This window comes from Pantherophis guttatus, chromosome 17 (genome assembly GCF_059756535.1).
Source record: "Pantherophis guttatus breed Tessera chromosome 17, ASM5975653v1, whole genome shotgun sequence".
In the NCBI taxonomy this organism is placed as follows: Eukaryota; Metazoa; Chordata; class Lepidosauria; order Squamata; family Colubridae; genus Pantherophis; species Pantherophis guttatus.
The window spans coordinates 8,417,296-8,444,430 of record NC_142079.1 but is presented as its reverse complement, the minus strand read 5'-3'; the positions used below and the strand labels follow the sequence as shown (position 1 = coordinate 8,444,430).

At 44.6% G+C, this 27,135-nt stretch overlaps 2 protein-coding genes across 5 annotated transcripts in view; one reads left to right on the top strand and one right to left on the bottom strand.

Moving 5' to 3' along the window:
- The window catches only part of PPIL2 (peptidylprolyl isomerase like 2), a 62,108-nt gene extending 50,561 nt beyond the window's left edge, over positions 1-11,547 (top strand). Inside the window, exon 21 of one of the 2 annotated variants that reach the window (XR_015730267.1) lies at positions 10,683-11,547. The gene's annotated coding sequence lies outside the window, so the exon portion shown is untranslated. Of the gene's footprint in view, positions 1-1,653; positions 1,940-10,682 lie in introns of those variants that run through there. The other variant, XR_004594415.3, reaches the window with a different exon arrangement.
- YPEL1 (yippee like 1) lies at positions 5,017-26,728 on the bottom strand. Of its 3 annotated transcripts, none has more exons than XR_015730268.1 (5): positions 26,362-26,696; positions 15,883-16,162; positions 7,922-7,965; positions 6,625-6,822; positions 5,017-5,196 (listed from the first exon to the last, which is right to left on the bottom strand). XR_015730268.1 is itself a non-coding variant. In XM_060683798.2 (5 exons), the coding sequence occupies exons 2-5, from the start codon at positions 15,997-15,999 to the stop codon at positions 5,107-5,109; spliced, it is 360 nt and encodes a 119-aa protein (XP_060539781.1). In that variant the 5' UTR covers positions 16,000-16,162; positions 26,362-26,728; the 3' UTR covers positions 5,017-5,106. The 3 variants fall into 3 exon arrangements, 2 of the variants coding, with proteins under 2 accessions (XP_060539781.1, XP_087736350.1); XM_060683798.2 differs by having other exon boundaries at positions 6,714-6,822; positions 26,362-26,728; XM_087880224.1 differs by lacking the exon at positions 26,362-26,696 and adding an exon at positions 23,380-23,591 and having other exon boundaries at positions 6,714-6,822.
- Between the last annotated feature and the right edge of the window lie 407 nt (positions 26,729-27,135).

The following is a 27,135-nucleotide window of genomic DNA, read 5'->3' as shown; positions in this document are numbered from 1 at the left end:
AGAAGCCACGTCAGCTGCAAAAAAATAAAGCATTTCCCCCCCCCCCCAAATTGTTCCAGCAATGAGGCACACGCCAGCTGCCACCAAATGCATGTTTTTGACACTATGTGTTTGCTTCTCTGAAATCCTTTTAAAAAATAAAAAAATAAAAAAATACAACTTTCACTACTGGTTGGTTTTGCACTCGGGAGAATAACTACGGTGCTTATCGAACCATTCACTTGGAAAGAATCCCTTTTTTTGACCTACCAACGCGAGTTAAAAGTTCTCGTTTATAGCGATCTTCCCAAGTCTGGATTAAAATAAGATTTAGCTTATCGGAAAATCAAAATCAAACCTCCCGTCCCAGGTCGAAATCTTGTCCTGGTTTTCACGCTGATCAAACCATTGTTCACGGCCAATACGGGTTATTGGTTTTTTTCCCTTGGAAAACGCGGGCAGTGGGAGGTGAAACTTTCAAAGTGAATTTTAAGAACGATATTGGCCATGCAGCAAATTCTTATCAAGTAAGTTCGTATAATTTGGAGGAGTCCTTAGGAAAGATCAAAAGACAAGATAACAGTTTCATGAAGCTCCTCAGCCTCGCATCGCGACACTGGTGGGACAACTAATGAACGCTGTCCACAAATCATCTTGAAAGTGTGGGGCTGCTTTTTTTTTTTTTAGAAGTCACCCACAACCGCCACCCAAAAAAAGGAATTTAGATCTCCTGGCCTTCAGAGGATGCTTTCAATACGGACGAACTCGCCTAGAAGGAATTAGCTGAACCAGCAGTTCTAAAAAGTTCTGAAATCTCCGCTGAGAATTATGATTTTTCTCCCAGACATGATAACGTCTAGGAATCTCCAAATGGACTTAAATTTAAAAAAAAAACACAAAAAAGTTTTTGAACTGGCTCTGAATCGGGTGGAGATTGGGTGGCTACGTTTACAAGAGCCGTGAATGTTGACTCCCAAGGACAAAATAAACACACACACACAAACACTTCACAAATGTAAATGTTGGCAGCCTGTTCCTCTAAGTGCCAATGAACAATCTTCTCAAGAACCAGCTTGTAGTCAGTTCGCCCACTTCACAAAAAGGGAAGGAGAGATCTAGTAAGTCGATGTTCACAAAAATCGCTGTTACAATTTATAAAATATATAGTATATGTATATATATATATTGCTCAAAAAAATAAAGGGAACACAAGCAGAAGACATCCGAGATCTGAATGAATGAAATAGCCTTATAAATACTTTGTTCGTTACATACAGTAGTTTATACACTGCTCAAACAACTAAAGGGAACACAAAACTACTGTATGTAACGAACAAAGTATTTAATAAGGCTATTTCATTCATTCAGATCTCGGAGGTCTTCTGCTTGTGTTCCCTTTATTTTTTTGAGCAGTGTATATAAAATAAATGTTAAGGTCAACAGTAATAAAAACAACGATCAACAAAAGTGCTCAAGTTGAAGGGGAAGATTAAAACTTACCCACAAAGCACACACAAACTCTTAAATAGAATACGTTACCCAAAAAACAAAACAAAAAAACACAGGTTAAATGGGAAAATGCTTGGTAAAATGTTCAAGTATCTTTTTTTTTTTTTTTAAATGTATTTAAAGGTAACGCTGGAAAGTTCAGTAACCAGACTGATCTTTTTTTAGACCTCAACCGATCATCCAGCAGTATCTGGATCCACCAAATCTGTCCATTTTGAACGACGCAGTTTTAAGGACTTTCTCACAAGGCCAAGTCAAAAGAGCCCGCCAATTCCCAGGAATCGTAAGACAAAGAAATGCTACTTCAGACCTACGCGATTGGTTCTGGATTTAAAATTCCCTACAGCCTTTTTTTTTTTTTTTTAAACGTCCCTTGTTTCAAAATTCGTAATATTGCTCTGTTTGGTACCTTATCCCTTAAAAATAAATTGCATCTGATTTTAAGCTGCAATTTGATATTCCACTTTCCCCTCTTTTTGGCATCTGGGTTAAAAACAAACAAAAAATAATAATTCTAGGGAAAATGCCTATCTGCATAGACTCAAAAGGCCCGTCGGACTACATGTTACACGCAAATAGGTAATGTGTCCCCATTTTTATTAGAAACTATACCTTGGTAGGTGGCTACTTAGTGTAAAATCCACTTCGAGTAGATTTCTACCACACCGTGTGAATTTTCAGCTTTATGGGAAATAAAGAGACACATTTGTGTGTAACATGCAGTTCGGCCCAAGCGTTCTCGGATTAAAATAACATTCTTTCGTAAGATTTTTTTTCCCCTCTGCCTTTTTTCTTTTTTTCCCTTCAAGCTCCCACCTTCTCAAAATCCCCACAAAGTGATTCTTTCAGATGATTTGAGAAGTGTGTCGAGGCGAGAGCAACGACGTTAGCAAAGCCAGCATTCATGGTTGAAGGGGGGGGGAGTGATGGCCACCACCGTAAGCCAACACCGCTGAAAATACGACTGCTGAAAAATTCAGGACTTCGGTTGACCGATGGCGACCGACACCAATCTCACAGAGAAGGAGGAATAGTCCAGTTCTCCATCACTGCCATAAAGCAAGAGAGGAGATCCAGGTCTTTAAAAGGATTTGTAGAGAGGGGTACAAGAAGCTAATTTCGTTTCAATAACCACCGGTTCCTTTTCGTTAGGGCTGCGAGTCGGAAAACCCGCAGGACGTTTTATGGATGCCGTCACGGTTCCTATGTTGATGGACTCTCAACCCAGGTGCCCTAAATTGAATTATTACACACTCCCAAGGTCCTCCCATAACAAGCACACACCTAACAAGCCAGCATCCCTAACAAGCCAGCCTCTCAAGTCTTCGAGTGAAAACTCTCCCGAGGGTTGAAACTGCGGCTGATCTGGAGGTGAATCAAGAGGAGTTTCTCAGTCCCGCTGCGGACTGAAAATTCACTGGGTTTCAAAATTCAATTCACAACTAAATAAAGCACCAGAATAAAAGGTCATACAAAATCTGAGACTAGCTGTCAGGAGGGACAGCTCTTTGGATCCAAATGCCTGAAAGGTAACTATATATACACACATACGCACGCTTAAATAGATAAAAGATATATATTCAATATCCTTTTTTTCTTTTTTCTTTTTTTTTGCATCACAGTGTAAAATCTGTTCTTCTTCCCAAAGGATTTACAGAGGAATAAAATGGGGGAGGGGAGTCTCGGGGTACGGGAGGGGGGGAAGCATTCAACGTTCAGGAGAAGGAAGTGGCTATTTTTTCTAAGGAAGGAGAAAAGCTAAAGTGCGATTCGAGATCTGAATGTCAGTTAGATGAGCTTACTAGCAGCCATTATTAGGCAGGGACAAAAAGCCGGAGTTGCAATGCAACAGGTTAAGAAGTACGTTAGCGTTCCCATTGTAAAGCTTCCTATATTATTATTAGTAGTAGTAGTAGTATAGTTATTGTAACTCATGCTGTCAGCAGTTCGGTATGATTCTGGTAAAATGTTCTCTTATATATTCTCCCCCCCCCCTTTCTTGGAATTATTTTGGGAGAAAAATTGCAAAAAAACCCCCAAAAAACAGCTTTTTCCCTCCCCCCCAAAGTTTTCACCTCTCTTGAAATGGTATGCACAAAAAGTTCCTGTAGAGAAACGCTACACACTTTTACACACGTATTGTGGTCCTTTGTGACTCAGCTCCCCCTGACTAGGGACGGGGGGGGGGTGTTTAAAAATTCCCAGGTGATGTTTCTTTTTAACATTTAACAGTTTTTATTATAAAAAATTGTGCTTAGGGACGATTCAGCCAGCAAATCACGCACCCCCTTTTAAAAACAAAAACAAACAAAACTTATCTTCGTGCATTCTTTCGTTCCTTTTTTTTTTAACGCCAAATTGTCGCTTTTTATTCGCTTGCGAAACTTTTTTTTTAAACGACCTGCTCCAGATGGATTAGCGACAGCTTTTTTCGTACACGCTCACGCACACACAACTCGCACACACACAAACGCACATGCACACTTCCGGTGTGCTTCGGTACTGCCAAAGCCGGAGACTTTTGATGATCGTGAACCAGCCCTCCTCGCATCCAGTGCATTAAAACTAGGTTTAAAACGACATGGAACCAGCCATAAAAAAAATTCCCCTCCGGTACCCCCCTTTTCCCATTCCCAAGGTACAGTACCAAAAAACATTTTAAACCGACGTATTAAAAATAAAAGAGCTGCGTATTTTTTTTTTCAGCCCTTTGATCTTAAAAGACCCTGCTATACATTCTATTTTTTTTTTTTCTTCCTTTCTCTTCAAAACAGGCAAAAAAAAAAGCTTTTCTTTCAGAATGTATCTGATTTGGATCTACAGTTTGGAAGTTAGCCTTGTAAATTATTACTCAATCTCTTTTCTGACAGCTTCTCTCTCTCTTTTTTTTTTTAAACAAAAGAAAACAAACGGACAAGCAAATCCTGGCGAGATCCAATCACTGAATCTCTCGCAAACTTAGCCAAAATAATATCTTAACGGGCTGCGGTACGCTTTTAAAAAATAACAATGAGTAGTACAATACTGCAATCTTTCTCACTGCAAAGAGACCACAGAAATGGCTAATTATAGGGGGGGGAGGGAGATCAAATAAAGATGTATACTTCATCCTATACATTCTCAAGGACTGTCCATATTGGGGGGGGGGGCTCCTTCAAAACCCCGGAGCAGACAATCGGCCAAAAAGAAAAAGCACGCGCAGCACAAAAGGAGCAACTGAAGGTGTCGGTCGAAAGAGAGAGAGAGAGAGAGGCTACCTTAGCACAGGTGAGTTGGAATGATGGAATTCTTCTTCCTTGAGCGCATAGAAAAAAAAGGTTCGTTCAAAATAAGGTGTTTTGCACGGGAATACAGATAGAAAAAGAGGGGATTTACACAGGGAGGAGGGGAGGGAGGGAAAAAGAAACAAAAACAGGGAAGAGATGTTCTGGAGAGAAGGGGAAGGACCACAACATCACATCACTGAGCGGTTGGGATTTTCTCAACCGCCCAGCCACCGGTTTTTGTTTTTTTGTTTTTTTTCCTTTCTTTTTCCCCCCCCATGAGTCTTTTTTTTTAATATAAAATAAAGCCTGTTCCTTAGATGCGTTGTCCAGAAACAAGGAATCGTATTGCAGTTCATTCCCAGCCATTGTCTTTGATCATGTGAGCGAGTTCAATGATGAATTTCCCTTCTTTGTATTTCTGACTGCTCTCAAACGCGTGTTCCTAAGGGAAGAAAGCACAGCTCAGCTCTCCCATCCATCGATCCATCCATCCCTCCCTCCCTCCCTCTCCGATTGGGGTATTTTATGGATTACCAGCTTAGTCCTCGACTTAAAACGGTGCGTTTAGGGACCGAAGTTGCCACGGCCCCAAAGAAAGCAACTTAAGACCTTTTCTCGCACCGATGACCGTTGCAGCTGTCCCCGTTGGTCGCGGGATCAAAATTTGGACACTTGGTGACGGGTTCATATTTATGACGGTTGCAGTGTCCCGGGGGGGGGGTGTCACGTGATCAGGGGGTTTGATATTCAGCCAGTTCGGACCGGTTCGCCCGTACCGGTAGCAGGGAAATCAGCTCTATACCATCCTATTTTGACACGTTTTTTTAGCCGCGCACATGCGAGCAAGCCGCGCGAGAGAGCAAACCACATGCGCGGAAGGCATGAGTGGACCCGTGCGCACTCACATTTGCGAACCGGTAGGAAAGGTAAATGAATACCACCCCTGCACGTGACCCTTTTTCGACCAAGGGGGAAACCAGGTTCACTTCTCAACCCTTTCACTAATTTAACCACCGTGGTAGGGAAGGTTTGTAAAATGGGGCAAAATTCATTTAACAACTGTCTCGCTTAGCAGCAGAGATTTGGGGAGCAATTGTGGTCGTAAGTCGAGGACTGTCTGTATTCTCTGCCCTTCGAAACCTGGAGTTGGCCTGCTTAATAAAGGCCGTATTCCAGTATTTGAGGGGCTGCCACAAAGAAGAGGAGGTCAACTTTTTTTTTTTTTTTTAATTTGATTTATATGCCACCCTTCTCCGGAGACTCAGGGCGGCTTACAATGCGCTAAGCAATAGCCTTCATCCTTTTGTATATTTATACAAAGTCAGCTTATTGCCCCCACAAACTGGGTCCTCAATTTACCTACCTTAGAAAGGATGGAAGGCTGAGTCAACCTTGAGCCTGGCGGGATTCGAACCTGCAGTAATTGCAGGCAGCTGGTCTTAATAACCAGCTTAATAACAGGGTGCCTTAGACCACTGTACTACCAAGGCTCTTATTCTTACTCTCCGAAGCACCAGAAGGCAAGACGAAAAACAATAGATGGAAACTCATCAAGGAGAGAAGCAACCTGGAATTAAGGAGAAACTTCCTAACAGCGAGAACAATTAACCAGTGGAACAGAAGTTGCCTTCAGAAGCTGTAGGTGCTTCATCACTGGAGGTTTTTAAGAAGACACTGGACAGCCACTTGACTGGAATAGTATAGTTTCTCCTGCTTGAGCAGGGAGCTGGACTAGAAGACCTCCAAGGTCCCTTCCAGCTCTATAGTGATTGAAAATCGAAACTTAACTAACGCAATTGGTACTGAAGTGTGGCTTGTGTGTGACTGGCTTGAGTCCTCCTCCAAATGCCAGCTCAACCAACCAACTGACCCAAAGCGTGAAGGGCTGGCAGGGACGGTGGGCTCCCACTTTCGCGTCAACCAAAGCTAACCAAGGCCACGCCCAGCGCCGAGGCTTACGTATTTCCATCCGAGGGTGGTTTTGCAGTTTTCACAATAAATATCGGCTACGGCGTGCAAGCCCGTCAGAAGAACTCGCTCTTCCGCAGGTCCACAGCCCACATTCACCCTGCAAGAGAGGGACGGGAGAAACACAGATGGCGTCATCGAACGCACGATGCCCATCTACGGGGGAAAGTAGAAAAAAATTTGAGACGCTCTTTCGAAGACCAAGGCGTCGTCGTTTTTCATCCTCCCAATCGATGGATTTTGCCGATTATAAAATAAGAGGGAGCGCGTGCAATTTGCTCCTCGGCATGGAAGAAAGTCAAAACAGCTTAAGTGGGTCGGTTGCCTCAATCCAAGGCGGAATTGTCCAGCTGCGTCCAAAGTTTCAATGCGCCTCTTTGGAATTTCTCGTGGGGCAGCCGCTATGCATTGCTGAAGAGGGACAGTAAGGACGGGGGCCAGTGGTCTTGGAGCTTCCCAGAGGCTCAACTAAATGGACCTTAGGAGGGTAGAGTGAAGACCCTCTGACCTCTCTGATGTCCAACAATATCCATCTTTTCTGTCATTGCTTAGCATTACCCTAACGGTGTGATGTTGCTGTCTGGAAGTTATAATTCAACCTTCCTTTCTTTTTCTTTGTTTCTTTCCTTCTTCCTTCCTTTCATTTTCTTCTCTTCTACTTCTTCTTGTTCTTCCTTTGCTTTCTTTTTCTTCCTCCCTCTCCCCTCTTCTTTCCTTTGATTCTTCCTTTTTCTCTTCCTTTTCTCTTCCTTTTTTTCATTCTTTCTCGCTCTCCCTCCCTTTTTTCTTTCTTTTTCTTTCTCTTTTTCTTTCTCTTCTTCCCTCCTTCTTTTTTTATTCTTTCTCGCTCTCCCTCCCTCTTTTCTTTCTTTCTCTCTTTTTCTCCCTCCCTCTTTCCTTCTTTCTTTTTTCTTCCCTTTTCTCTTCCTTTTCTTCTCTCTTTTCTTTCTCTTCTTCCCTCCCTCCCGTTCTCTCTTTTCTTTTTTCTTGCTCTCCCTCCCTCCCTTTTCTTTCTTTCTTTCTCTTTTCCTCCCTCCCTCCCTCTTTCCTTCCTTCCTTCTTTCCTTTCTTTCTTTCTTTCTCCCTCCCTCCCTCTCTCCCTCCCGTTCTCTCTCCAACCCACCTCACCACACAAACAAGCTAGCAATACCAAAATATTTCTTAGTGCCTCAGAAAAGCAGAAATTTAATGGTACTTACACAGAATTAAAGAGGTAGGCTCGTCCCTGGCTTCCCTGAAAAGACTGTAAGAAAGAGAGAAGGAAAATGAATCTTACATTTAAAAAAAAAAAACAACTGTTGTAAAATCATGTCACTGCATTCTTTCAACAAAGCTTCAGGGGTAACTTTGAAAGGGGCATTGCCTAGAACACATGTGGCCAACATTGTAGAAACCTTTTGGGAAAAGTGTTGAGGTTTGATGGCTAATAACACCACTTTTTTTTGGAGTTTCAAGATAATCCTATTCCACTGCTGGAATGGCCTGGGAATAGCCCAGACCTTCACCCAATGGAAAATCGATGGAGCCGACTAAAGAAACTGGTTAGTCAGAAGCGACCCAGCAATCAAACCCAGTTAATAGAAGCCATCCTTCAATCTTGGTTTCACATTAGAACAGCTGCAGAACTCAAAGGCTTGGTTCACTCCATGGGAAGAGGTTGTAAGGCCTTCATTCATGCTAAAGGTTACCCAACTAAGGATTAACTGACATGGTGATAATTTTTGTATATTTCGTTTTTTCTACGTGTTTCACTTTTTTTCTTTATACTGTAACTGCTATTCTAATAGCAAATCCTTCCTAAAAGTTATTGCATTACATTCTTGATTAAATTATCTTTCCATTGATATATAATTTATGGTACTACTCCCCCCCCCCCAAAAAAAGTGGTGTTATTAGCTAGTTTTAGAAAATACACTTTTCCCAAAAGGTTTCCACAATTTTGGCCACTACTGTAGACTGGACCATCTGACAGACACGGATACGAAGCCTCGTGGCAGCGGTTCAGTGGCAGAAATGTTGCAAATCTTCTATGTACGTGGAAAGAATAATTTGCTATTACTGAGCACATTGTAAGCCGCCCTGAGTCTCCGGAGAAGGGCGGCATATAAACCAAATTTAAAAAATAAATAAATAAATAAAAAAAAAATAAATTATAGAGGTGCAAAATTAAAATGAGAAAAAGTAGCGGAAGAGAAGAGTAACTAACATCATTATTACTTTATTATTATTATTATTATTATTAGTAGTAGTAGTAGTAGTAGTAGTAGTAGTAGTAGTAGTAGTAGTAGTAGTAGTCATATTTCTATGTTGCCCACTCTCCGAGGACTCTGGGCAGCTTACACCAAAGACAGTATACTAACTAGCATATTGCCCCCCAGCGATCTGGGTCCTCATTTTACCCACCTCGGAAGGATGGAAGGCTGAGTCAACCTTGAGCCGGTGAGATTTGATTCGCTGATCTGCTGAACTAGCAGTCAGCTGGAGTACTGCACTCTAACCACTGCGCCACCTCGGCTCATTCTGTATTTTCATTCCTGTATATACAAATACATTCCTGTATTTGTTACTGTATCCCCTTCACAAACACAAAATGACTAAAAAATAAAGGGGTGTTCCTGATATTTTCACCCAAGGATTTAAATGTCCTTCCTTTGACCTCAGCTACCCTGTTTCCCCGAAAATAAGACCTCCCCTGATAATAAGTCCAATCGGGCTTTTGAGTGCATGCGCTAAAATAAGTCTTCCCCGAAAATATTTAAACACAACAGCTGGAAATCAGGTAAAACGGCAAGAGGAGCCCCATCTTGCTCCACGCGCCCCAAAATAATAAAACCTCCCCAAAAATAAGGCCAAGCGCTTATTTCTGGGTTCAAAAAATATAAGACAGGGTCTTATTTTCGGGGAAACACGGAACTTGGAAATGAATGACACAGGATCAGATTTCTGGTTATCCATTATATTCAAGAAACTGATGATAACGCTTTAATCTACCAGACATTCTTATCAGTGGTGGGTTGCTACCGGTTCGGGCGAATCAGTAGCGGCTGTGGCGGGAAGCTCCGCCCACCTACCCGGATGTCTCTGCGCATGTGTGAGCGAACCGGTAGCGACCGAAATGGAAACCCACTACTGATTCTTATCAAGGCACATTTCTAGAATCTCTGAAAATATATTACAGTCCTCAACTTCCAACAGTTCATTTAGTGACCGAAGTTACAACGGCACTGAAAAAAGTGACTTAGGACCGTTTTTCACACTGAACGACCGTTGCGGCCTCCCTATGGTCACATGAACAAAATTCAGATGCTTGGCGACTGGTTCACACGTATGACGGTCGCAGTGTCCTGGGGCCACGCAATCTCCTTTTGCGACCTTCTGACAAGCCAGACTCACTTAACAACCGTGTCACTAACTTAACAACAGCAGCGATTCCCTTAGCAGCGGTGGCAAGGAAGGTCGTAAAATGGGACAAAACCCACTTAACAAATGCCCCATCCATTTTGGGCTCAATTGTGGTCGTTAAGTCAAGGACTACCTGAACTTTGATGCATTTTGAGCTTCTTTGCTGTGATCAGAAATAGGCTAAAGGGAAAACAGTTATGGGTGTGTGTGTGTGTGTGTGTGTGTGTGTGTGTACACAAACACACACAAACACACCCATGCACAGACAGAGCAGCAGATTTGAAGAGTTTATTTAGATTTTATTCTCATACTATCAGGAGGCCTCCTGAAAAGCAGATTACAATACATTATGTGTAGCTTAGAAGCGCTTTTAAAATGTCCAGAATGTTGCTAGTTGCCTTAGAGTTGACATACACTGGCTAAAATAAATGGGATTTATTTTAGCGACAACCAGGATTAGGTTTATATCAAGCAGTGTGTACTGATGTTATTATGTGGAGTAGGAGGAAGGTGATCGGACTAGATGAAGCGTGTAACTAGGGTTATTTTTTTTTTCAGAAATGATATTACGATGTCTAGAAGTCTGTACAATTTGGGATGAAGCCCCTTGGGATGGTGTGGGAGTAGAAATGGGTTTCCAGAAGAAAAATTGAAGACTACAAAAACCAGGAGCCCCACTTAGGTGATTCTGAGGACACAGATAAGCCTCCAAGTGCTTCAATGACCTGCTAAAAGGGAAAGGGAAAGGTTCCCCTTGCACATATGTGCTAGTCGTTCCCGACTCTAGGGGGTGGTGCTCATCTCCGTTTCAAAGCCGAAGAGCCAGAGCTGTCGGAAGACGTCTCCGTGGTCATGTGGCCGGCATGACTCAACGCCAAAGGCGCACGGAACGCTGTTCCCTTCCCACCAAAGGTGGTTCCTATTTTTCTACTTGCATTTTTTAAATCTGCTTTCGAACTGCTAGGTTGGCAGAAGCTGGGACAAGTCACGGGAGCTCACCCCGTTACGCGGCACTAGGGATTCGAACCGCTGAACTGCCGACCTTTCGATCGACAAGCTCAGCGTCTTAGCCACTGATCCACCGCGTCCCTTAATGACCTGCTAAACGGATGCAAAGGACCAGCTGTCTGCAAGGAATATAAATCCTTCCATTCCCCACCATCCAGTCAGAGCTGAAGAAGCTTCTTGGAGGAGAAGCGAAATGTCTTCAAAAGAAGAAAAAAACAAGGAAGTCCAATTGCCTCCTGAAAAAGCAGCTTTGGGACATGATGTCTAGATGTTTCAGAGTTGAATGCTAAGTGGCAACTTTTGCTTTTCAGAGTGTTTCATGATTTCTTTACTTTAGAGATGCTAATATTTTATGCATTTTGATGAGAAGAGTTTTATTTTTTGAAAAAAACAAGACCGGTTCGTGTAGCAGTTATGCATGATGAGGTTTTATTTTTAAGTCAGAAACGCAAAGGAGTAGAGAGTTTTTAACGGGGCTAAAAGAAAAAAAAATATAGAAGCTTCAACTTACGACCACAACTGAGCCTAAAATTTCCGTAGCGAAACAAGACAGTTGTTAAGTGAATTTTGTCCCGTTTTACAATCTTCCTTGACATGTGACCATTTTTCAGAATTACCTTTGCAGCATCCCCATGGTCATGTGATCACACTTCAAAATTCAGTCGGCTTGGCAACCGACTCATATTTATGACGGTTGCGGTCTTCCCCGGATCACGTGATCCCCTTTTGCGACCTCCTGCCAAGCAAAGTCAGTGAGGGAAGCCGGATTCACTTAAGCGACTTTGTTGCTGATTTAACCACCGCAAGAATTCCCTTAACAACGGGAGCGAGAAAGGTTGTAAAATGGGGCAAAGCTCACTCAAGAGATGTCTCGCTTAGCCACAGAAATTTGGGGCTCCACTTGTCGTCGTAAGTACACTTGAAATGCACAGCAGATCAGCTGTCATACTTGTAAGTATTCCAACAAGGTAGATGCTAACAGGGGTCTGCAACCTTAAACACTCAAAAGAGGCATTTGGACCCGTTTCCCACAGAAAAGAAAACACCGGGAGCCACAAAACCCTTCCTGTGCCTTACTATTTCTTAAGCGGCCACAAAACTAGCATACGTAGTTGAATGAAACGTTCTGTTTTCTTCTGAAACTTTTCTTTTCTTGGATTTATCCATGGTTGGCCTACCGGGGGTTGAAAAGCTCAATAAATCGTGTGCCGGTGGGTGTCGCACATTGGCTGTTGTGACGCATATTTTGAGTGACAGCAGAGCCGCAGCAGAGGGGTGAAAGAGCCACATGCGGCTCCAGAGCTGCAGGTTGCTGACCCCTGCGCTAAACAATCAACGAGATAGAAAACATTCTGTAGGTTTGGTAAACTGTTGACTTGAAAGCTGAAACGTTTTCTATACTCTGACAACAGCTTCAACGCCCAGGAGACCCAAACTTTGAGGAGTTTACCAACCACTTTATGGAAAGTGCTGGGATCTGCTTTTGTCAGGATTTTTTTTTTTTTTGGCATGGAAACAAAAAATAATAAAAACCAATCAGTTGTCAATTGGGCATGATAGTACTGACCATCAAAAAATGCAGGTTGTTCTCCACTTACGGCCACAAGTGAGCCCCAAAATTTCCGTTGCTAAGCGAGATAGTTGTTAAGTGAGTTTTGACCCATTGTACGGCCTTTCTGGCCAAGGTTGCGAAGTGAATCTCTGCTGTTGTTAAGTGAGTTACACCAGTGGTGGGATTCAATTTTTTTTACTACCGGTTCTGTGGGTGTAGCTCGGTGGGCGTGGTAGGAAAAGGATACTGTAAAATCTCCATTCCCATCCCACTCCAGGGGAAGGTTACTGCAAAATCCCCATTTTCCTCCCGATCAACTGGGACTCGGGAGGCAGAGAATAGATGGGGGCGGGACCAGTCAGAGGCGGTATTTACCGGTTCTCCAAACTACTCAAAATTTCCGCTACCGATTCTCCAGAACTGGTCAGAACCTGCTGAAACCCACCTCGTGAGTTACACAGTAGTTCAGTGAATCTGACTTCCCCACTGACTTTTGCTCGTCCGAAGGTTGCAAAAGGGGCCTCGGGACACTGCAACCGTCGTAAGTACATGCCAGTTGCCAAGCGTCTGAATTTTAATACACGTGACCATGGGGAGAAGTGTGAGAAACGGTCGTAAGTCACTTTCTTTTCTTCAACCCATTGTAACTTCGAATGGTTACTAAAGGAATGGTTTTAAGTCAAGGACTACTTGCACGGAATGAATTCCTTAGTTCCTACATAGACCTCAACTTTTTAAAAAAAAAAAAATTATTTATATGCCGCTCTTCTCCGGAGACTCAGGGCGGCTTACAGTGTGTTAAGCAATAGCCTTCATTCTTTTGTATATTTATACAAAGTCAGCTTATTGCCCCCACAAACTGGGTCCTCAATTTACCTATCTTAGAAAGGATGGAAGGCTGAGTCAACCTTGAGCCTGGTGAGATTCGAACTTACTTTAATTGCAGACAGCTGGTGTTAAATTACAGTGCTTAGTCTGCAGAGCTATCCAGGCTCCTATTTTGTAGCTACGGTAATAGCCAAAATTGTGGAAACCTTTTGAGAAAAGTGCATTTTTGAGGTTTGATGGCTAATAACACCACTTTTTTTTTTCTTTTTTTGGGGGGGGGAGTTTCAAGATAATCCTATTCCACTGCTGGAATGGCCTGGGAAGAGCCCAGACCTTCACCCAGTGGAAAATCTATGGAGCCGATTAAAAAAACTTGTTAGTCAGAAGCGACCCAGCAATAAAACCCAGTTAATAGAAATTCATCCTTCAATCTTGGTTTCACATTAGAACAGCTGCAGAACTAAAAGACTTGGTTCCCTCCATGGGAAGACTTTGTAAAGCTGTCATTCATGCTAAAGGTTACCCAACTAAATATTAACTGGCATGGTGATCATTTTTGTAGATCTCATTTTTTCTATGGTGACAATTTTTGTAGATCGCATTTTTTCTACGTCTTTCACTTCTTTATGCCATAACTGCTATTCTAATAGCAAATCCTTCATGAAAGTGATTGCATTACATTCTTGATTAAATTATCTTTCCATTGTTGTATAATTTTATGGTACTACTCCCCCCAAAAAAGTGGTGTTATGAGCTAGTTTTAGAAAATACACTTTTCCCAAAAGGTTCCCACAATTTTGGCCACTACTGTATGTCAATGCTAAGAAGGGAAACCTGGGCCTTACAAGGTGACTTCTCATCTTACCGTCCAACATGTCTCTCCAATACATGCAGGAGGAAGAGGTTTCCAGATACACCGGAGAGAAAAAAAATACGCTTTTGGGGGGGAGAGAAAATAAGCTCAAGAAGCCAAAGGATTATACCGAATTTTGGAGACGGGCTGCTAAGAATCCGTTCACAATAGAGAGTTCTCCAGGGGTTTCAGTTTTAAGTCTTTTGAAGTATGGATTAAGGGAGAAGAGGACAAGGAGGACATTTTTTAAAAAAATGTTATTCAGAGTTTTGTGGCTTCCGATATGCTTTCACTAAACAACTTAGGGGAAAAAACAAAAACAAAGAGAGTCCAGCTGCCTCTTGAAAAAGCACCTTTGGGAGAACCATGACCTGGATGATTGAGTGTCTCCATAGACGTTTATTAAAAGAAATGTCCTAGTAGTAGAATGGATACGGATTACTCCTTGGTTATGTTTTATATGAGGGATTACATTTCTAAGCATGGGAAAAAAAAAAAAAAACTAAACCATCCACCTTTAAACACGGTGTTTTCTAATGCACAATCTTCATGAAACTGATACAACACACACACAAATGCACACACACACACACACACACAGCTGATTCTATGTGTGGACTTCACATTTTAAAATTCCCCAGCCAGCATGCTTTAAGATGAGTGGATTTCCATTCCCAGAATTCCCTACCCAGCATGCTTTAAGATGGGTGGACTTCAACTCCCAGAATTCTTTACCTAGTATGCTTTAAGATGAGTGAATGTCAATTCCCAGAATTCCCCAGCCAGCTGCTTTAACACGTGTGGAGTTCAACTCCCAGAATTCCCCAGCCAGCATGTTTTAAGGTGAGTGGACTTCAGATCCCAGAATTCCCCAGCCAGCATGCTTTAAGATGAGTGGACTTCAGATCCCAGAATTCCTCAATCAGCAAGCTTTAAGAGGGCTGAATTTCCAACTCCCAGAATTCCCCAGCCAGTATGCTTTAAGATGAGTGAACGTCAATTCCCAGAATTCCCCAGCCAGCTGCTTTAACACATGTGGAATTAAAATCCCAGAATTCCCCAGCCAGCATGTTTTAAAGTGAGTGGACTTCAACTCCCAGAATTCCCTACCCAGCATGCTTTAAGATGAGTGGACTTCAGATCCCAGAATTCCTCAGCCAGCAAGCTTTAAGAGGGCCGAATTTCCAACTCCCAGAATTCCCCATCCAGAATGCTTTAAGATGAGTGAACGTCAATTCCCAGAATTCCCCAGCCAGCATGCTTTAAAGTGTGTGGACTCCAACTCCCAGAATGCCGGCTGAGGAATTCTGGGAACTGAAGTCCACACACCTTTCAAGTTGCCAAGTTTGAAAAACACCTCTCCGTAACCTTTTCACGTTATGCATTTTTAATTCACCGTATTCTCCGCAGAGGATTCCGTAATGTAAACGCCGGTCTTAGCTTCCTGTCTGGCTTAAGGCCCTTCGAACAGTAAGGGCGTCCCAAAAACGGCAAATGCATGAGGACTAGCGACTTGCCTTGGAAATGAGCTCGTCGTGATTGGCCAGGTGGGCTCTGCAGTGGATACAACTGTAGGTTCGGTGACAATTTGGCAGGTACGCCTGGAACGTTTTGGATTTTGTCATTTTGACCATTTCCGTCGCTGGCTCCTCGGTCTGAGCAGAGCTGGCACTGGAGAAACAATTTTGCTGAACTTGCTGACAAAAGAAACACTGGAAAATGCAGGCAAAAGCCGTCGTTGTTGTGGAGGTTGTGTGGCCCTTTCCACACAGACGCTACCGAAGAAACTGTTAAAACCTGCAAGGGAAGGAAAACGGGTGTCAGCCGGTCCAGATGTTCACCATCCACCTGTCGCGTGCCTAGTCCCTCCTCGCTTAATAAAGGAAGGGGGAGTCTCATCTGTGTATTTCATGCAGTCACCAGATCCTACCCGAAAAGGATCTAAACCAGGGGTTAAACACTCAAAGAGCCATTTGGACCCGTTTCCCACAGAAAAGAAAACACCGGGAGCCACAAAACCCTTCCCGTGCCTGACTATTTCTTGAGCGGCCACAAAACTAGCATAGGTAGTTGAATTAAACGTTCTGTTTTCTTCTGAAACTTTTCTTTCCTTGGACTTATCCATGGTTGGCCTACAAGGGGTCGAAAAGCTCAATAAATCGTGTGCCGGCGGGTGTCGCACATTGGCGGTTGTGACGCATATTTTGAACGACGGAGCCGCAGCAGAGGAATGAAAGAGCCACATGCAGCTCCAGAGCCACGGGTTGCCGACTCCTGATCTAAACAGGTCTCTGCACACACCTTCCTTCAGGCCATCGGGAACCCAATGCAGTAAAAGGCAGGGTGTAAAGACAAAAAAAGTTATGAAACTGGAGGCGAGGCTCATGAATGAGCTGAGTAGAATGCTACTAAAACTCCCTTACGCCTGGCCCGGGGATGTCCAACCTTGGCATCTTTAAGACTTGTGGACTTCAACTCTCAGAATTCCCCAGCTAGCCCTGAGGGGGAGTTTCTGGGAGTTGATGTCCACAGGTTTTAAAAGTTGGACATCTCTGGGCTTGCCCATATGTTGCAACAGCCATGAAACTCTCCAGCTTGCTTGCTTGCTCGCTGCAAAATGTACTTTTTTTTCCCCAGTGAAGTACCGTATTTTTTTTCCTTCTTTTTGATTTTTTGATTTATTTTATTTGATTTTTATTTGATTTATATGCCGCCCTCCTCTGGAGACTCAGGGCGGCTTACAATGCGTTAAGCAATAGTCTTCATTCTTTTGTATATTTATACAAAGTCAGCTTATTGCCCCCACAAACTGGGTCCTCATTTAACCTACCTTAGAAAGGATGGAAGGCTGAGTCAACCTTGGGCCTGGTGAGATTCGAACCTGCAGAAATTGCAGGCAGCAGGTCTTAATAACAGGGTGCATTAAACCACTGTACTACCAAGGTGTGGTTTTTGACAGAGGAGGCCAAGGGGAGACAGGAGCACCTGTTCGAAATGAAAGGATGGAGGGGAATTTTGAGACCATGATACCCAACCTATGCCCATTTTTTTAAAAAAAAAAAAAATATTCGTGACCCAACGGATGGCCGTGGTTCATCACTTTAAATGGTCATTTTTTTTTGCAAATGCAAAAAGTGGAGTTACCAACGCGCCTCACACTTACAACGGCAGTCACGTGATCGAAATCCGGGCACTTGGCAACCGGCATGCATTGACAATAGTTCGCAGCATCCCGGGGTCGTCGGCCACCTTCCTAGCTTCCGTCAAGCAAAATTAATGGGGGGGAGGTTAGATTCGTTTAATGGCGAAGAGGTGAAATCGGGGGGAGTCGCTTAATGACTGCATTGCGTAGCAACAGGTCCCCAAATGGGGTCGTAAGGTGAGGATTACCTCTGATGTGAGGTCCTTGGTGGTCTTTTGAGCTCGGTGGAGGTTTTTTTTGCACATATTTCATTACCAAATGATGTAATATAACAGAATAACAGACTTGGAGGGGACCTTGGGAGGTCTTCTAGGCCAACCCTCCCCTCAAGCAGAAGATCTTGTACTATGTCAGACAAGTGGCCACCCAATCCTTTCTTTTTTTTATTTTATTGAAAAGTTCTATAAGAAATACAAACAATTTTCTCCCCCCCCCCCTTTCCCTCTCCCCACATAATAGAAATTGTACATTTTCTTATACATAATAAATCCGACATATACATGTTTCCCCTTAAGGAAGCATTAAAATAAGACATTTTAATTACATTCGGAGTTGCTCTTCTTCTCTTTCTTCCCTCATTCCACAACAAACCTTCTTCTTCTCCTCCTTTCTTTCCCTTCCCTCCCTCCTCTTCTCTCCTACCTCCTCTCTTACCTCATCCTACTTCCTTTTCCTTTCCCCCACTTCTCTCTTCTTTTCCCCCTTCTCACCTTCACTCCTACTCCTGTCCCCTTCCCTTCCTCCTCTCCTTTCTTCCATTCCTCACACTCCCTCTCCTCTTCCTACCCTCTCCTCCTCTCCTCCTCTCTCCTTTCTAACTTCTTTGCTGTGAAACATTCTCCTCCTTTAATATCTGAGCAACTCCTGTATTCTAATCGTAGATACTTTTAAAACATTTCTCTGTTCACCACTTTTTTTCCCCACCCCAACCCTTATCCCACCCTCCCCACCCCACCCGACTTCCCAGAGCAAAAACAGGGTATAGCATCTAACAAACATATGCTAAAATAAACTAACTAATTATAAAGTTCAAAACTCCCAAACATTCTTTAACCCCCCTTGCTCCAATTCATCAACCTCCCTTTTATAAATTCTCAAAGCCAATTAAATTAAATTCATTCTTCCTAATTATAAAAAAAACTTTTTCTTGATGTATAATCCAATACTTCAGCAGTCTTACAAACAGTAAAAAATCATGAATAAATTCCATTTCCATACCCTCGAACATCATTCTTTTTGAACATTACTCCCCAATCCCTTCTTAAAGACTTCCAGGGTTGAAGCACCTACAACTTCTGGAAGCGTTCCACGGATTAATTGCTTTCACTGTTAGGAAATCTCTCCTTAGTTGTAGATTGCTTCACTCCTGGATTAGTTTCTATCCACTGTTTCTTGTCCTGCCCTCCGGGGCTTTGCAAAATTTGCAAAATTTGCAAATTTGCTTTGCAAGACTCTTTTATTTCAGCAAGCTGGCCTCGCCTAAATCTTCTCCCTTTTAAGTGCAAATTTTAAATTTTAAAGTGTTTCAAAATATGGGTATTTTAAATCATGGGTATTAATTCAGCCAAATTTATTTAATTCATTTTATTCGGTTTTAAATTTTTATATGTATGTGTTTTATTTCGTGGTTGTTCACCGCCCTGAGTCCTTCGGGAGTAGGGTGGTATAGAAATTCAATAAAATAAAATAGGTGATTTGGAAAAAATCGTTAATGCACTTTCTGCAAGAAAACAAGGAAGCTCAAAGAGCACCGAGGACCCCAGCGTCCTCCTCCTCCTCCTCCACCCCTCACTCAGCACTGATGATGTTACTTAGCTGGGTCATGAAACGTCTGCAAGAAAACAACCAAGCTCAAAAGATCACCAAGGACCCCCACAGTTCAACCCAGAGCTACCCCATATGCCTTTCCATCGTATCTGATTTGGGCTGAGGCTCTGTTGAAAGAGAAAGGTGCTCATGGAGATCTGCTTTCGACATCACAGAGTTTATCCAAGTTCTGGTCTTCGTAACCCACCTCCCTTTGTAGGCTTCTTCGCCTTTAATTTCTAGTATAAATAAGACGTAGATTTGACACTACCAGTGACACGATTGGGGGGGGGGGAGAAAGAGAGAGAAAGACAGCTGGTGTTTTGTTGTGATGCATTCAGCCGGGGTGGGTGGGAGGGAAGAGGAGGCCGTGAGAAATGATGATGGGCTTTGCCGAGTCTTCAGCTCTCGGGCCCAATTACCAAGGAGGCCTCACCAGAGAAAGAGTTATCAAGATCCCTGCCGCTTCCCCATCCATTCTGGAAACACATCTGAAAAATCCATCTGCCACCAAAAAAAAAAAAAAGGAGAAAAATTAAACCGGCAGGAAAATGGCAGCACAACAGCAATGATGGAGTGACAAGAGATTTAAAGCCCATCTGTTTTATCTCGCTTCGGAAGAAGGCAAAGTCCAAAGGTATGCAGGTTTTCTTGGGCCCTCCCTGCCCCAAATTATCTTGGGTGGCCGAAGATCATCTGCCCTTCTATAACTGTCTGGTTTGGTTCTGCAACCCAACAAGAGAGACACAGACTTCAGAGGATAATTAGAAGTGCAGAAAAAACCATGGCTACCAACCTGCCTTCCATGGAGGACCTGTATACTGCATGAGTCCAAAAGAGGGCTGTGAAAATATCTAGAGACCCCTCGCATCCTGGACATAAACTGTTTCAACTCCTACTCTCATAACGACGCTATAGAGCACTGCACACCAGAACAACTAGACACAAGGACAGTTTTTTCCCGAACGCCATCACTCTGCTAAACAAATAATTCCTTCAACACTGTCAAACTATTCACTAAGTCTGCACTACTATTAATCTTCTCATCGTTCCCACCACCCATCTCCTCCCACTGATGACTGGATGACTGTAACTTTGTTGCTGGTATCCTTATGGTTTATATTGATATTGTTTCCTGATTGCTAATTTGTACCCTATGAGTATCATTAGGTGTTGTACCTTATGATTCTTGACGAATGCATCTTTTCTTTTTATGTACACTGAGAGCTTATGCACCAAAGACTAATTTCTTGTGTGTCCAGTCACACTTGGCCAAGAAAGAATTCTAATCTAATCTAAATGCATAATCATGGGAAGTTTGGAGGGGGTCTCTAGGCCCAGACCAGGGAGGAAGTGCCACAAGAAAGAGTTGTGACTCAGGCGAGCGTTGAAGTTGTGGTACAGTGGGTTTTAGTGGCAGAACTGAAGGATGGTGAACAACTCCGTGCTGTAAAGCAAAAAAAAGAAAAAAAAGAAAAAAGGCCATCATTTAGGACAGACTCAAAAGCTGGAGGGGACAGCTTGATTTTGCAATGTCCAGAAATATAGGAGAGACTGTTTGTAGCTCAGGTTTGAACTGTGGGGTCCTTGGTATTCTCTGAGCTTGGTTGTTTTCTTCTGCTAGCACTGATGATGTTACCCAGTTGGGTTCATGAAACGTCAGAAAGAAAACAAGTTCAGAGAATAGCAAGGACTCCATGCTCAGAAGTCCTACTGGAACGAATCAAGTCTATTAAATGTAAGAATTAAGTGGAGATATATAGAAAAAAGAAGCATTGTGCAATTGTTTGGGATGAAGACTTTCAGGACTGGATTATGGCGTGTTGGTCAACTAAGAACATCCTTTTAAGATGGTGGGCCCTGGGAAGGTTTGCAAAGCGGGAAGGCATTTGCATGTCCCTGCAATTCCTACCTTTTCCATACCACAATTTCACAAGTGGTTTGATTCAGATACGGCACCCAACCCCCATTGGCCAACGAATTCCGTTCCAGTAAAAACCACGTTAAGCTAAGCACGCTGGTTATCAATGGCGGGTTGCTTCTAACTGCCTGACCGATGCAAATTTTCTTGAACAAAAGAGCCATGCAACAAAGCACAAGTGTGACAACAAAGCAAAGAACATGACCTAAACATTTGCACACACAAAAAAGAAAAAAGCCATGGCAGCTAAGCACTGCTTCAAAAGCGAGAGAAAATTCAAGTGACTGGCTTGGCTTTCTAGAAAACCTATTTTAAGCTAACCAAGAATCAGTTCAAGAGCTCAAAAGCTTTTTTTTTTTTTTAATTCTTGGAGTTGAGGCACAGATTGAATTTACATCGAGCTAACCGCTTGCCGATCGTTGTCTCTTGCTTCCAAGTAGAAAAGGAGCCACGTGCCCCCAATATTTTGAGGCGCACCGTTCCAATTCTCCAAAGAACCCCCCAGCCGGGCACCCCGTGCGATTCTGCCTGCTGGCATGACATCATTTAAAGAAAATAAGAGCCGCTGGTAACCAAGCAGCAGCCAATCTTCAAACACAGAGGGCTGTCTTTCCTTCGCACCCGGATGTATAAACAAATATTTAAGCATGTTACCTGCCACAAAAAAACAAGATTGCACAAAATATAAACCAAGCCAAGGATTGGACAATCCCGCAAGCAACAGGTCAATTCGAATTGGCCTCGCCGCACACGTACCACTCCGTCATAAATATGCATTTCACCGCCGTTCAGTCTTAAAAGCCCTTTCTTTCATTGATAAAAATACGCTTAGCGCAACTGGCAAGCTACCGCTGGTTAAAAAAAAAAGAGCTCTTACAACCGGGTCGGTGATCCCTTGTTATGTTTAGGATTAATCAACGGGAACTTAATATTTCATCTTTGTGGAACGTTAAAAGGCGCCCCGAGTTATTAAATCAAGACGGATAAAGGACCATTCATTGGGAGCCAAGTCATTTCCTTCTTTTTATTCATCGCGACGAAGTGGCCTCTAAGCCTCCAAACTACCATTCAGGGTACACACTGCAAACATCCACCGTCATTTCAGAGCCTGTCAAGGCATAGAAGAGAAAAGGCACTGCGTTCAAAACAAGCCCAAGCCTTTTCTGTTGAGCCCCCGTGCCCTAGGAGAAGAACCGAACAACGGGTCTCACCCGGGCTTCAACCCCAACAAAGCCAAAATCCCGGAACGTCAGGAGTTTCCTAAGCAATCCCGCATCGGCAGAGACTCCAAGCAAAAAAAAAAAGTCAAGCTTGCCCCCTTTGGATTTTTTCACCCAAGCATCTCCTTTTTCTCCTGATCTTCGGTGGACAGCAGGAAATCGAGAGCTTTGCAGGAGAATCTGACTTTTTTTTTTCTTTTCTTTTTTTCCCCCCCCTTCCCTGTAGCCGCCGCCGCCGTTGCAAGAGGCAGCTTGCTAAAAATAGACAAGACACCTCCAGCCTGGTTTAGACAACACAGCACCTGGGGAAGGAGGCGAACGTGCGGCAACCAAGTCCCAGACAGTGTTCAGACCTTCCTGTAGCCAGCCAGCACCTGCTGGATCCAAGTGAGAGGGAGGGGGGGGAAAAATAAAATAATAATAATAATAAGGCAAGCGAGATGCTGTTTTTTTTCTACAGTGTTGACAAACAGCTACAACAGGGCTGATCTCGCTGGCAGGAAGCCGCTTGCCACAGCTTGCCACTGGCAGGGGAGGGGGGTTTAGTGTTCGGATATAAAGTGAAGGAACAGAGCTGGGGAGGGGGAAAGAGGGGGGGGAATGAAGAGGGCTGTTTTTGCAACCATATTATGTAAAGCGTGCCCCTCTTGTTTATATTCCCAACCGGCGTGCACAACTGCAATGAAGAAAAACAACAAAGGGCTTCCGTCACCAAAAAGCTTGAAAGCCGTCCAAAAAAAAAAAAAAAACAACCCCGACCTCAGGCAAAGTGGCAAGGAGTCGAAAAGCCTCAGCGACGCAAAACGCAGAAGAGAGATCATCAGCTGCCCACCCCGGAGTGACAGTTCCCCCCCCCTCACCTTACCTCTGGGGCTGCCTTGTTTTGGACTCCTTGGTTTGACTCGGGGGGCACAACAGCTGGTCTAGAAGCCTCCGACCCGATTAGCAAGTGGACAAGGGACGGCACGTAGAAAGAGCCCCCACCTCACCCCAAGTCCGTCCGTGCCTTACCGTGATCGTCATAGGAACATGCACAGATCTGAGTAGTACCAACCTCATCACTCAGACTGCCCCCAAACTGCAAACTCACAAAGACAATGGGGCAGAGGCAGGAGCAGGAGAGGTTTATGACTCTACCGCTCCAGGCCACATGCTCAGAAAAATAAAAGAAAACCACCTGTATTTCCCAGGAAAGCAGTTGGAGGGGTGGTGAGTTAAGCCCCCCCTCCCCTTTTCTGCAAGGGTACACAGTTCAGAGCTCCATCTAAGAAGCTGGAAAGGAGACCCTGTTGAGACCAGCTCTCATAAGCATCCTTAAAAGCCCAGGACGGAGTTTCAAAATTTGCAACTCTTTCAAAACAGGATTGGATTTAAAAAAAAATAAATAAACACCAACAACTGCAACTCCATTGATTTGTATCTTTTTCTTCCCAATAAACCCATTAAGGGAGAAAAGCAGGAAAAAAGAGGGGAGGTTAGGCAGAAGCATCCTCACCAATAAAAACTCACATTTAGAGATGAAGAAGGCCTTGCCAAACCAAAACGCACTGCAAAGCGCACTCCTGGCTTCAGGAAAAGCCCCATCCTCAATTCCTGTTCATCCCAATTCCAACCATGCGTCAATCAAAGTCTTGGGGAGCCCAAGTCAAGTCCCCGGCCTCCTCTCTTCCATTTCAACCAATCTCTCTTTTCTTTCGCACATGGGATGTTTTTTCCCTGGCCTGCAACCAGTTTCCCGAAAGGGGAACCACGTTTTTGCCTTCCACAGCAAGAACCACGCTCTTTAAGGAGGGCCTTTTCAGCTGTTTCGTTTGTGATTGTATATTGCGTGTTGTGTCGCTACCGGCCTTTCCAAGCCTCCGGTATCCCAGCTCTCCCAACTGCCCTGCAATTCCTCTCCGCAGCCTTCGAAGGCGAGATGGGGCCCCGGCTCTAAAGTCCCACCAGGAATTTCCCAAGCCTTTGGTGAATTTGGAAGGTCGCTCTTATTTTAAGACGGGTTTCATTCTTAAGACGGACGGTTCTCGCTTCCTCCTCCACAAAGCGAGACTCCGGATCATGAATTGCATCATCGGAGATTGGTGTGTGGCATCGCTCCGAAGCCACCTGAGCTTCCGAAGGAAAGGGGGGGGGTGTTTCAATATTTTTTTAAAAAGCATTAGGAAATCATTGATTATTGGCAAGGATAGCTGTCAGAAAAAGATGAAGCTTTGTGTGTGTGAAATTTGCAAGAGGCTGAAGATTTTATATTTATAATACAGGGCTGTATTTACAACACGGTGCATTTTAGATCTTAAAGATCTTTTAGATCTTTAGATCTAACCCTGTCTTTCCAGATTATGCTTCTTTTGGGAGGTGGAAGGCTCAGCGTGTATGGGGGGGGCACGTTTCAGGCGTACCCGCGCGAGCAAGAGGGCCATTAACGTCTTTTCACAGGCCATTTGTGCACGGATATTTTCGTGGTGCAGTTCATTCTGCGTTCAGGTGGGTTTGCGCTATAAATCCCATCGCACCCAGCCCAAATATAACCCAGTGGGCGCAATGGGATTTATAGCGCAAACCCACCTGAACGCAGCTCTAAGTGAGTTGGTGGGCCTGGGATTCCAGGGTGACTATTCCTCATCCTGGGGCCTTCCAGATGCATTGGGATGCCAGCCGATTGGAAGCAGATGGGAGTTGTAGTCCAATCTCATCTAGCCTTTCCTGATTGTTGCATTTGGTTTTCTCCAACGATGCATTGGTGGGGGACAATAGGTCTTTGTTGGTGGGGGACAGCCCCAAGTATGTGAGGGAATGGGATTTGTAGTTCATTTAGAACACGTGCGCGCGCGCACGGAAAACAGGAAAAATGGCTTCCCCAGCCATCACAGCAATTGGTTCCCCAATCTCCAGCAAATGGGATGAGACCTGGGCGGCTGCGCAGACAGGCCAAGAAAGAGAGAATGGGATTTGTAGTCCAAGCCATTTAGAACTCCCAGCAGTAAGAGAGTCAATCCCAAACTTCTCCAGCCCTCCCAGCACCAGGTTCTCCAATCCTTAGGGAGGCATCTGCTGGGGAGAATGGGTTTTGATGGGGAGCAGGCAAAGAGGCCGGAGGATGGGATTTGGAGTCCAAACCATAGAACTTTCAGGGGCAGAGGAATCAATCCATCTAAGAACCAACAATGGCAAGTCTCATCTTCCTCATCCTTCCCAGCTCTGCAGTCTTCAAAGAGGCAGGCTGGGGATCATGGGACTCTTAGCGGGGACCCAGCCAAGAGTTAAGAGAAGGATGGGATGTGTAGTCCAAGCCACCCAGAACCCCCAATGGCAGAGGAACCTAATCCCATCTTCTCCATGCCTCCTGGCTTCCCAATCCCCAGGAAGGCCGGCTGGGGATCATGGGCCTTTTAGCAGGGACCCAGCCAAGAGTTAATGGGATGTGTAGTCCAATCCACTCAGAACCAGGAACCTAGTCCCATCTTCCCCGTCCCTCCTGGCTCCCCAATCCCCAGGGTGGCCAGCTGGGGATCATGGGCCTTTTAGCAGGGACCCAGCCAAGAGTTAATGGGATGTGTAGTCCAAGCCACCCAGAACCCCCAACGGCAGAGGAACCTAGTCCCATCTTCCCCATCCCTCCTGGCTCCCCAATCCCCAAGGGAGGCCGGCTGGGAATCATGGGCCTCTTTAACAGTGGACCCACCCCAGGTGAGAAGGATGGGTTGTGTAGTCCCAACCCATCTAGGCACACCCCAAGGAGGATGGGCTCTGTAGTCCAGCCCCAACATGTCCTTCCCCCACCCGGCCGGGGATGATGGGCCCGTCCACCCACTTACCCACCTGGGCCGGGCGGGGGGGGGAGCCGTACCTGTGGGGGCGGGGCGGTGGGCGGGGCTTCCCTCACGCCCCCAACGGCCGGCGGGCGAAGCTGGGCGGGGGGTCGCGGCGGGGGGGAGCATAGAGAGCGCCGCGCGCCGCCTCGCCTCAGGTCGCCGACGCCGCCACCGCTGCGCGCTTTCTCCTCAGCCCGGGCAGCCGGCGACTCATCCCGCCGCTGCTGCCGCCGCCGCCGCGACCGCCCGGCTGGCCTCGGGCTTTGTTTTGCTTGGGGCTTCCTCGGCCCCGCCCCCTGGGTGGGCTCGCGGCCCCGGCGCATGCGCCGCAGCAGCCCGCCGCCCGGTGGCCGTTGAGCCCAAGCGCCGAGGAAGAGGCGCGCGCCGTCGTCCGGCGTTGCCGCGGGCGACGGCCAATCGTGGCGCAGAGCGCTCCCGCCCGCCGATGCCGCCTCCGCTGTGTCTTAGCGCCCGCACGGAGTAGCCTCGGCTGAGCTGGTGGCTTGGGGTGGGGGGCGGGATTTATGAATGTATTATTATTATTACTGCTGCTGTTTTGTTTTGCTATTGTTATATTATTGTTTTATTATAATTTAATAGTTTTATTAATTATATTGTTGCTATTGTTTTGTGTTATTATTATTATTATTACTATTACTGTTACTATTATTATTATTATTATTATTATTATTATTATTATTATTATTAATTACTATTACTATTACAATTCCACTCTGGATGCTGGGAATCGTTGGAAACGGCCATTCATTTTTTCCCAGTGCTTGGCTCGCTCTGCGACTGAGGTCCTG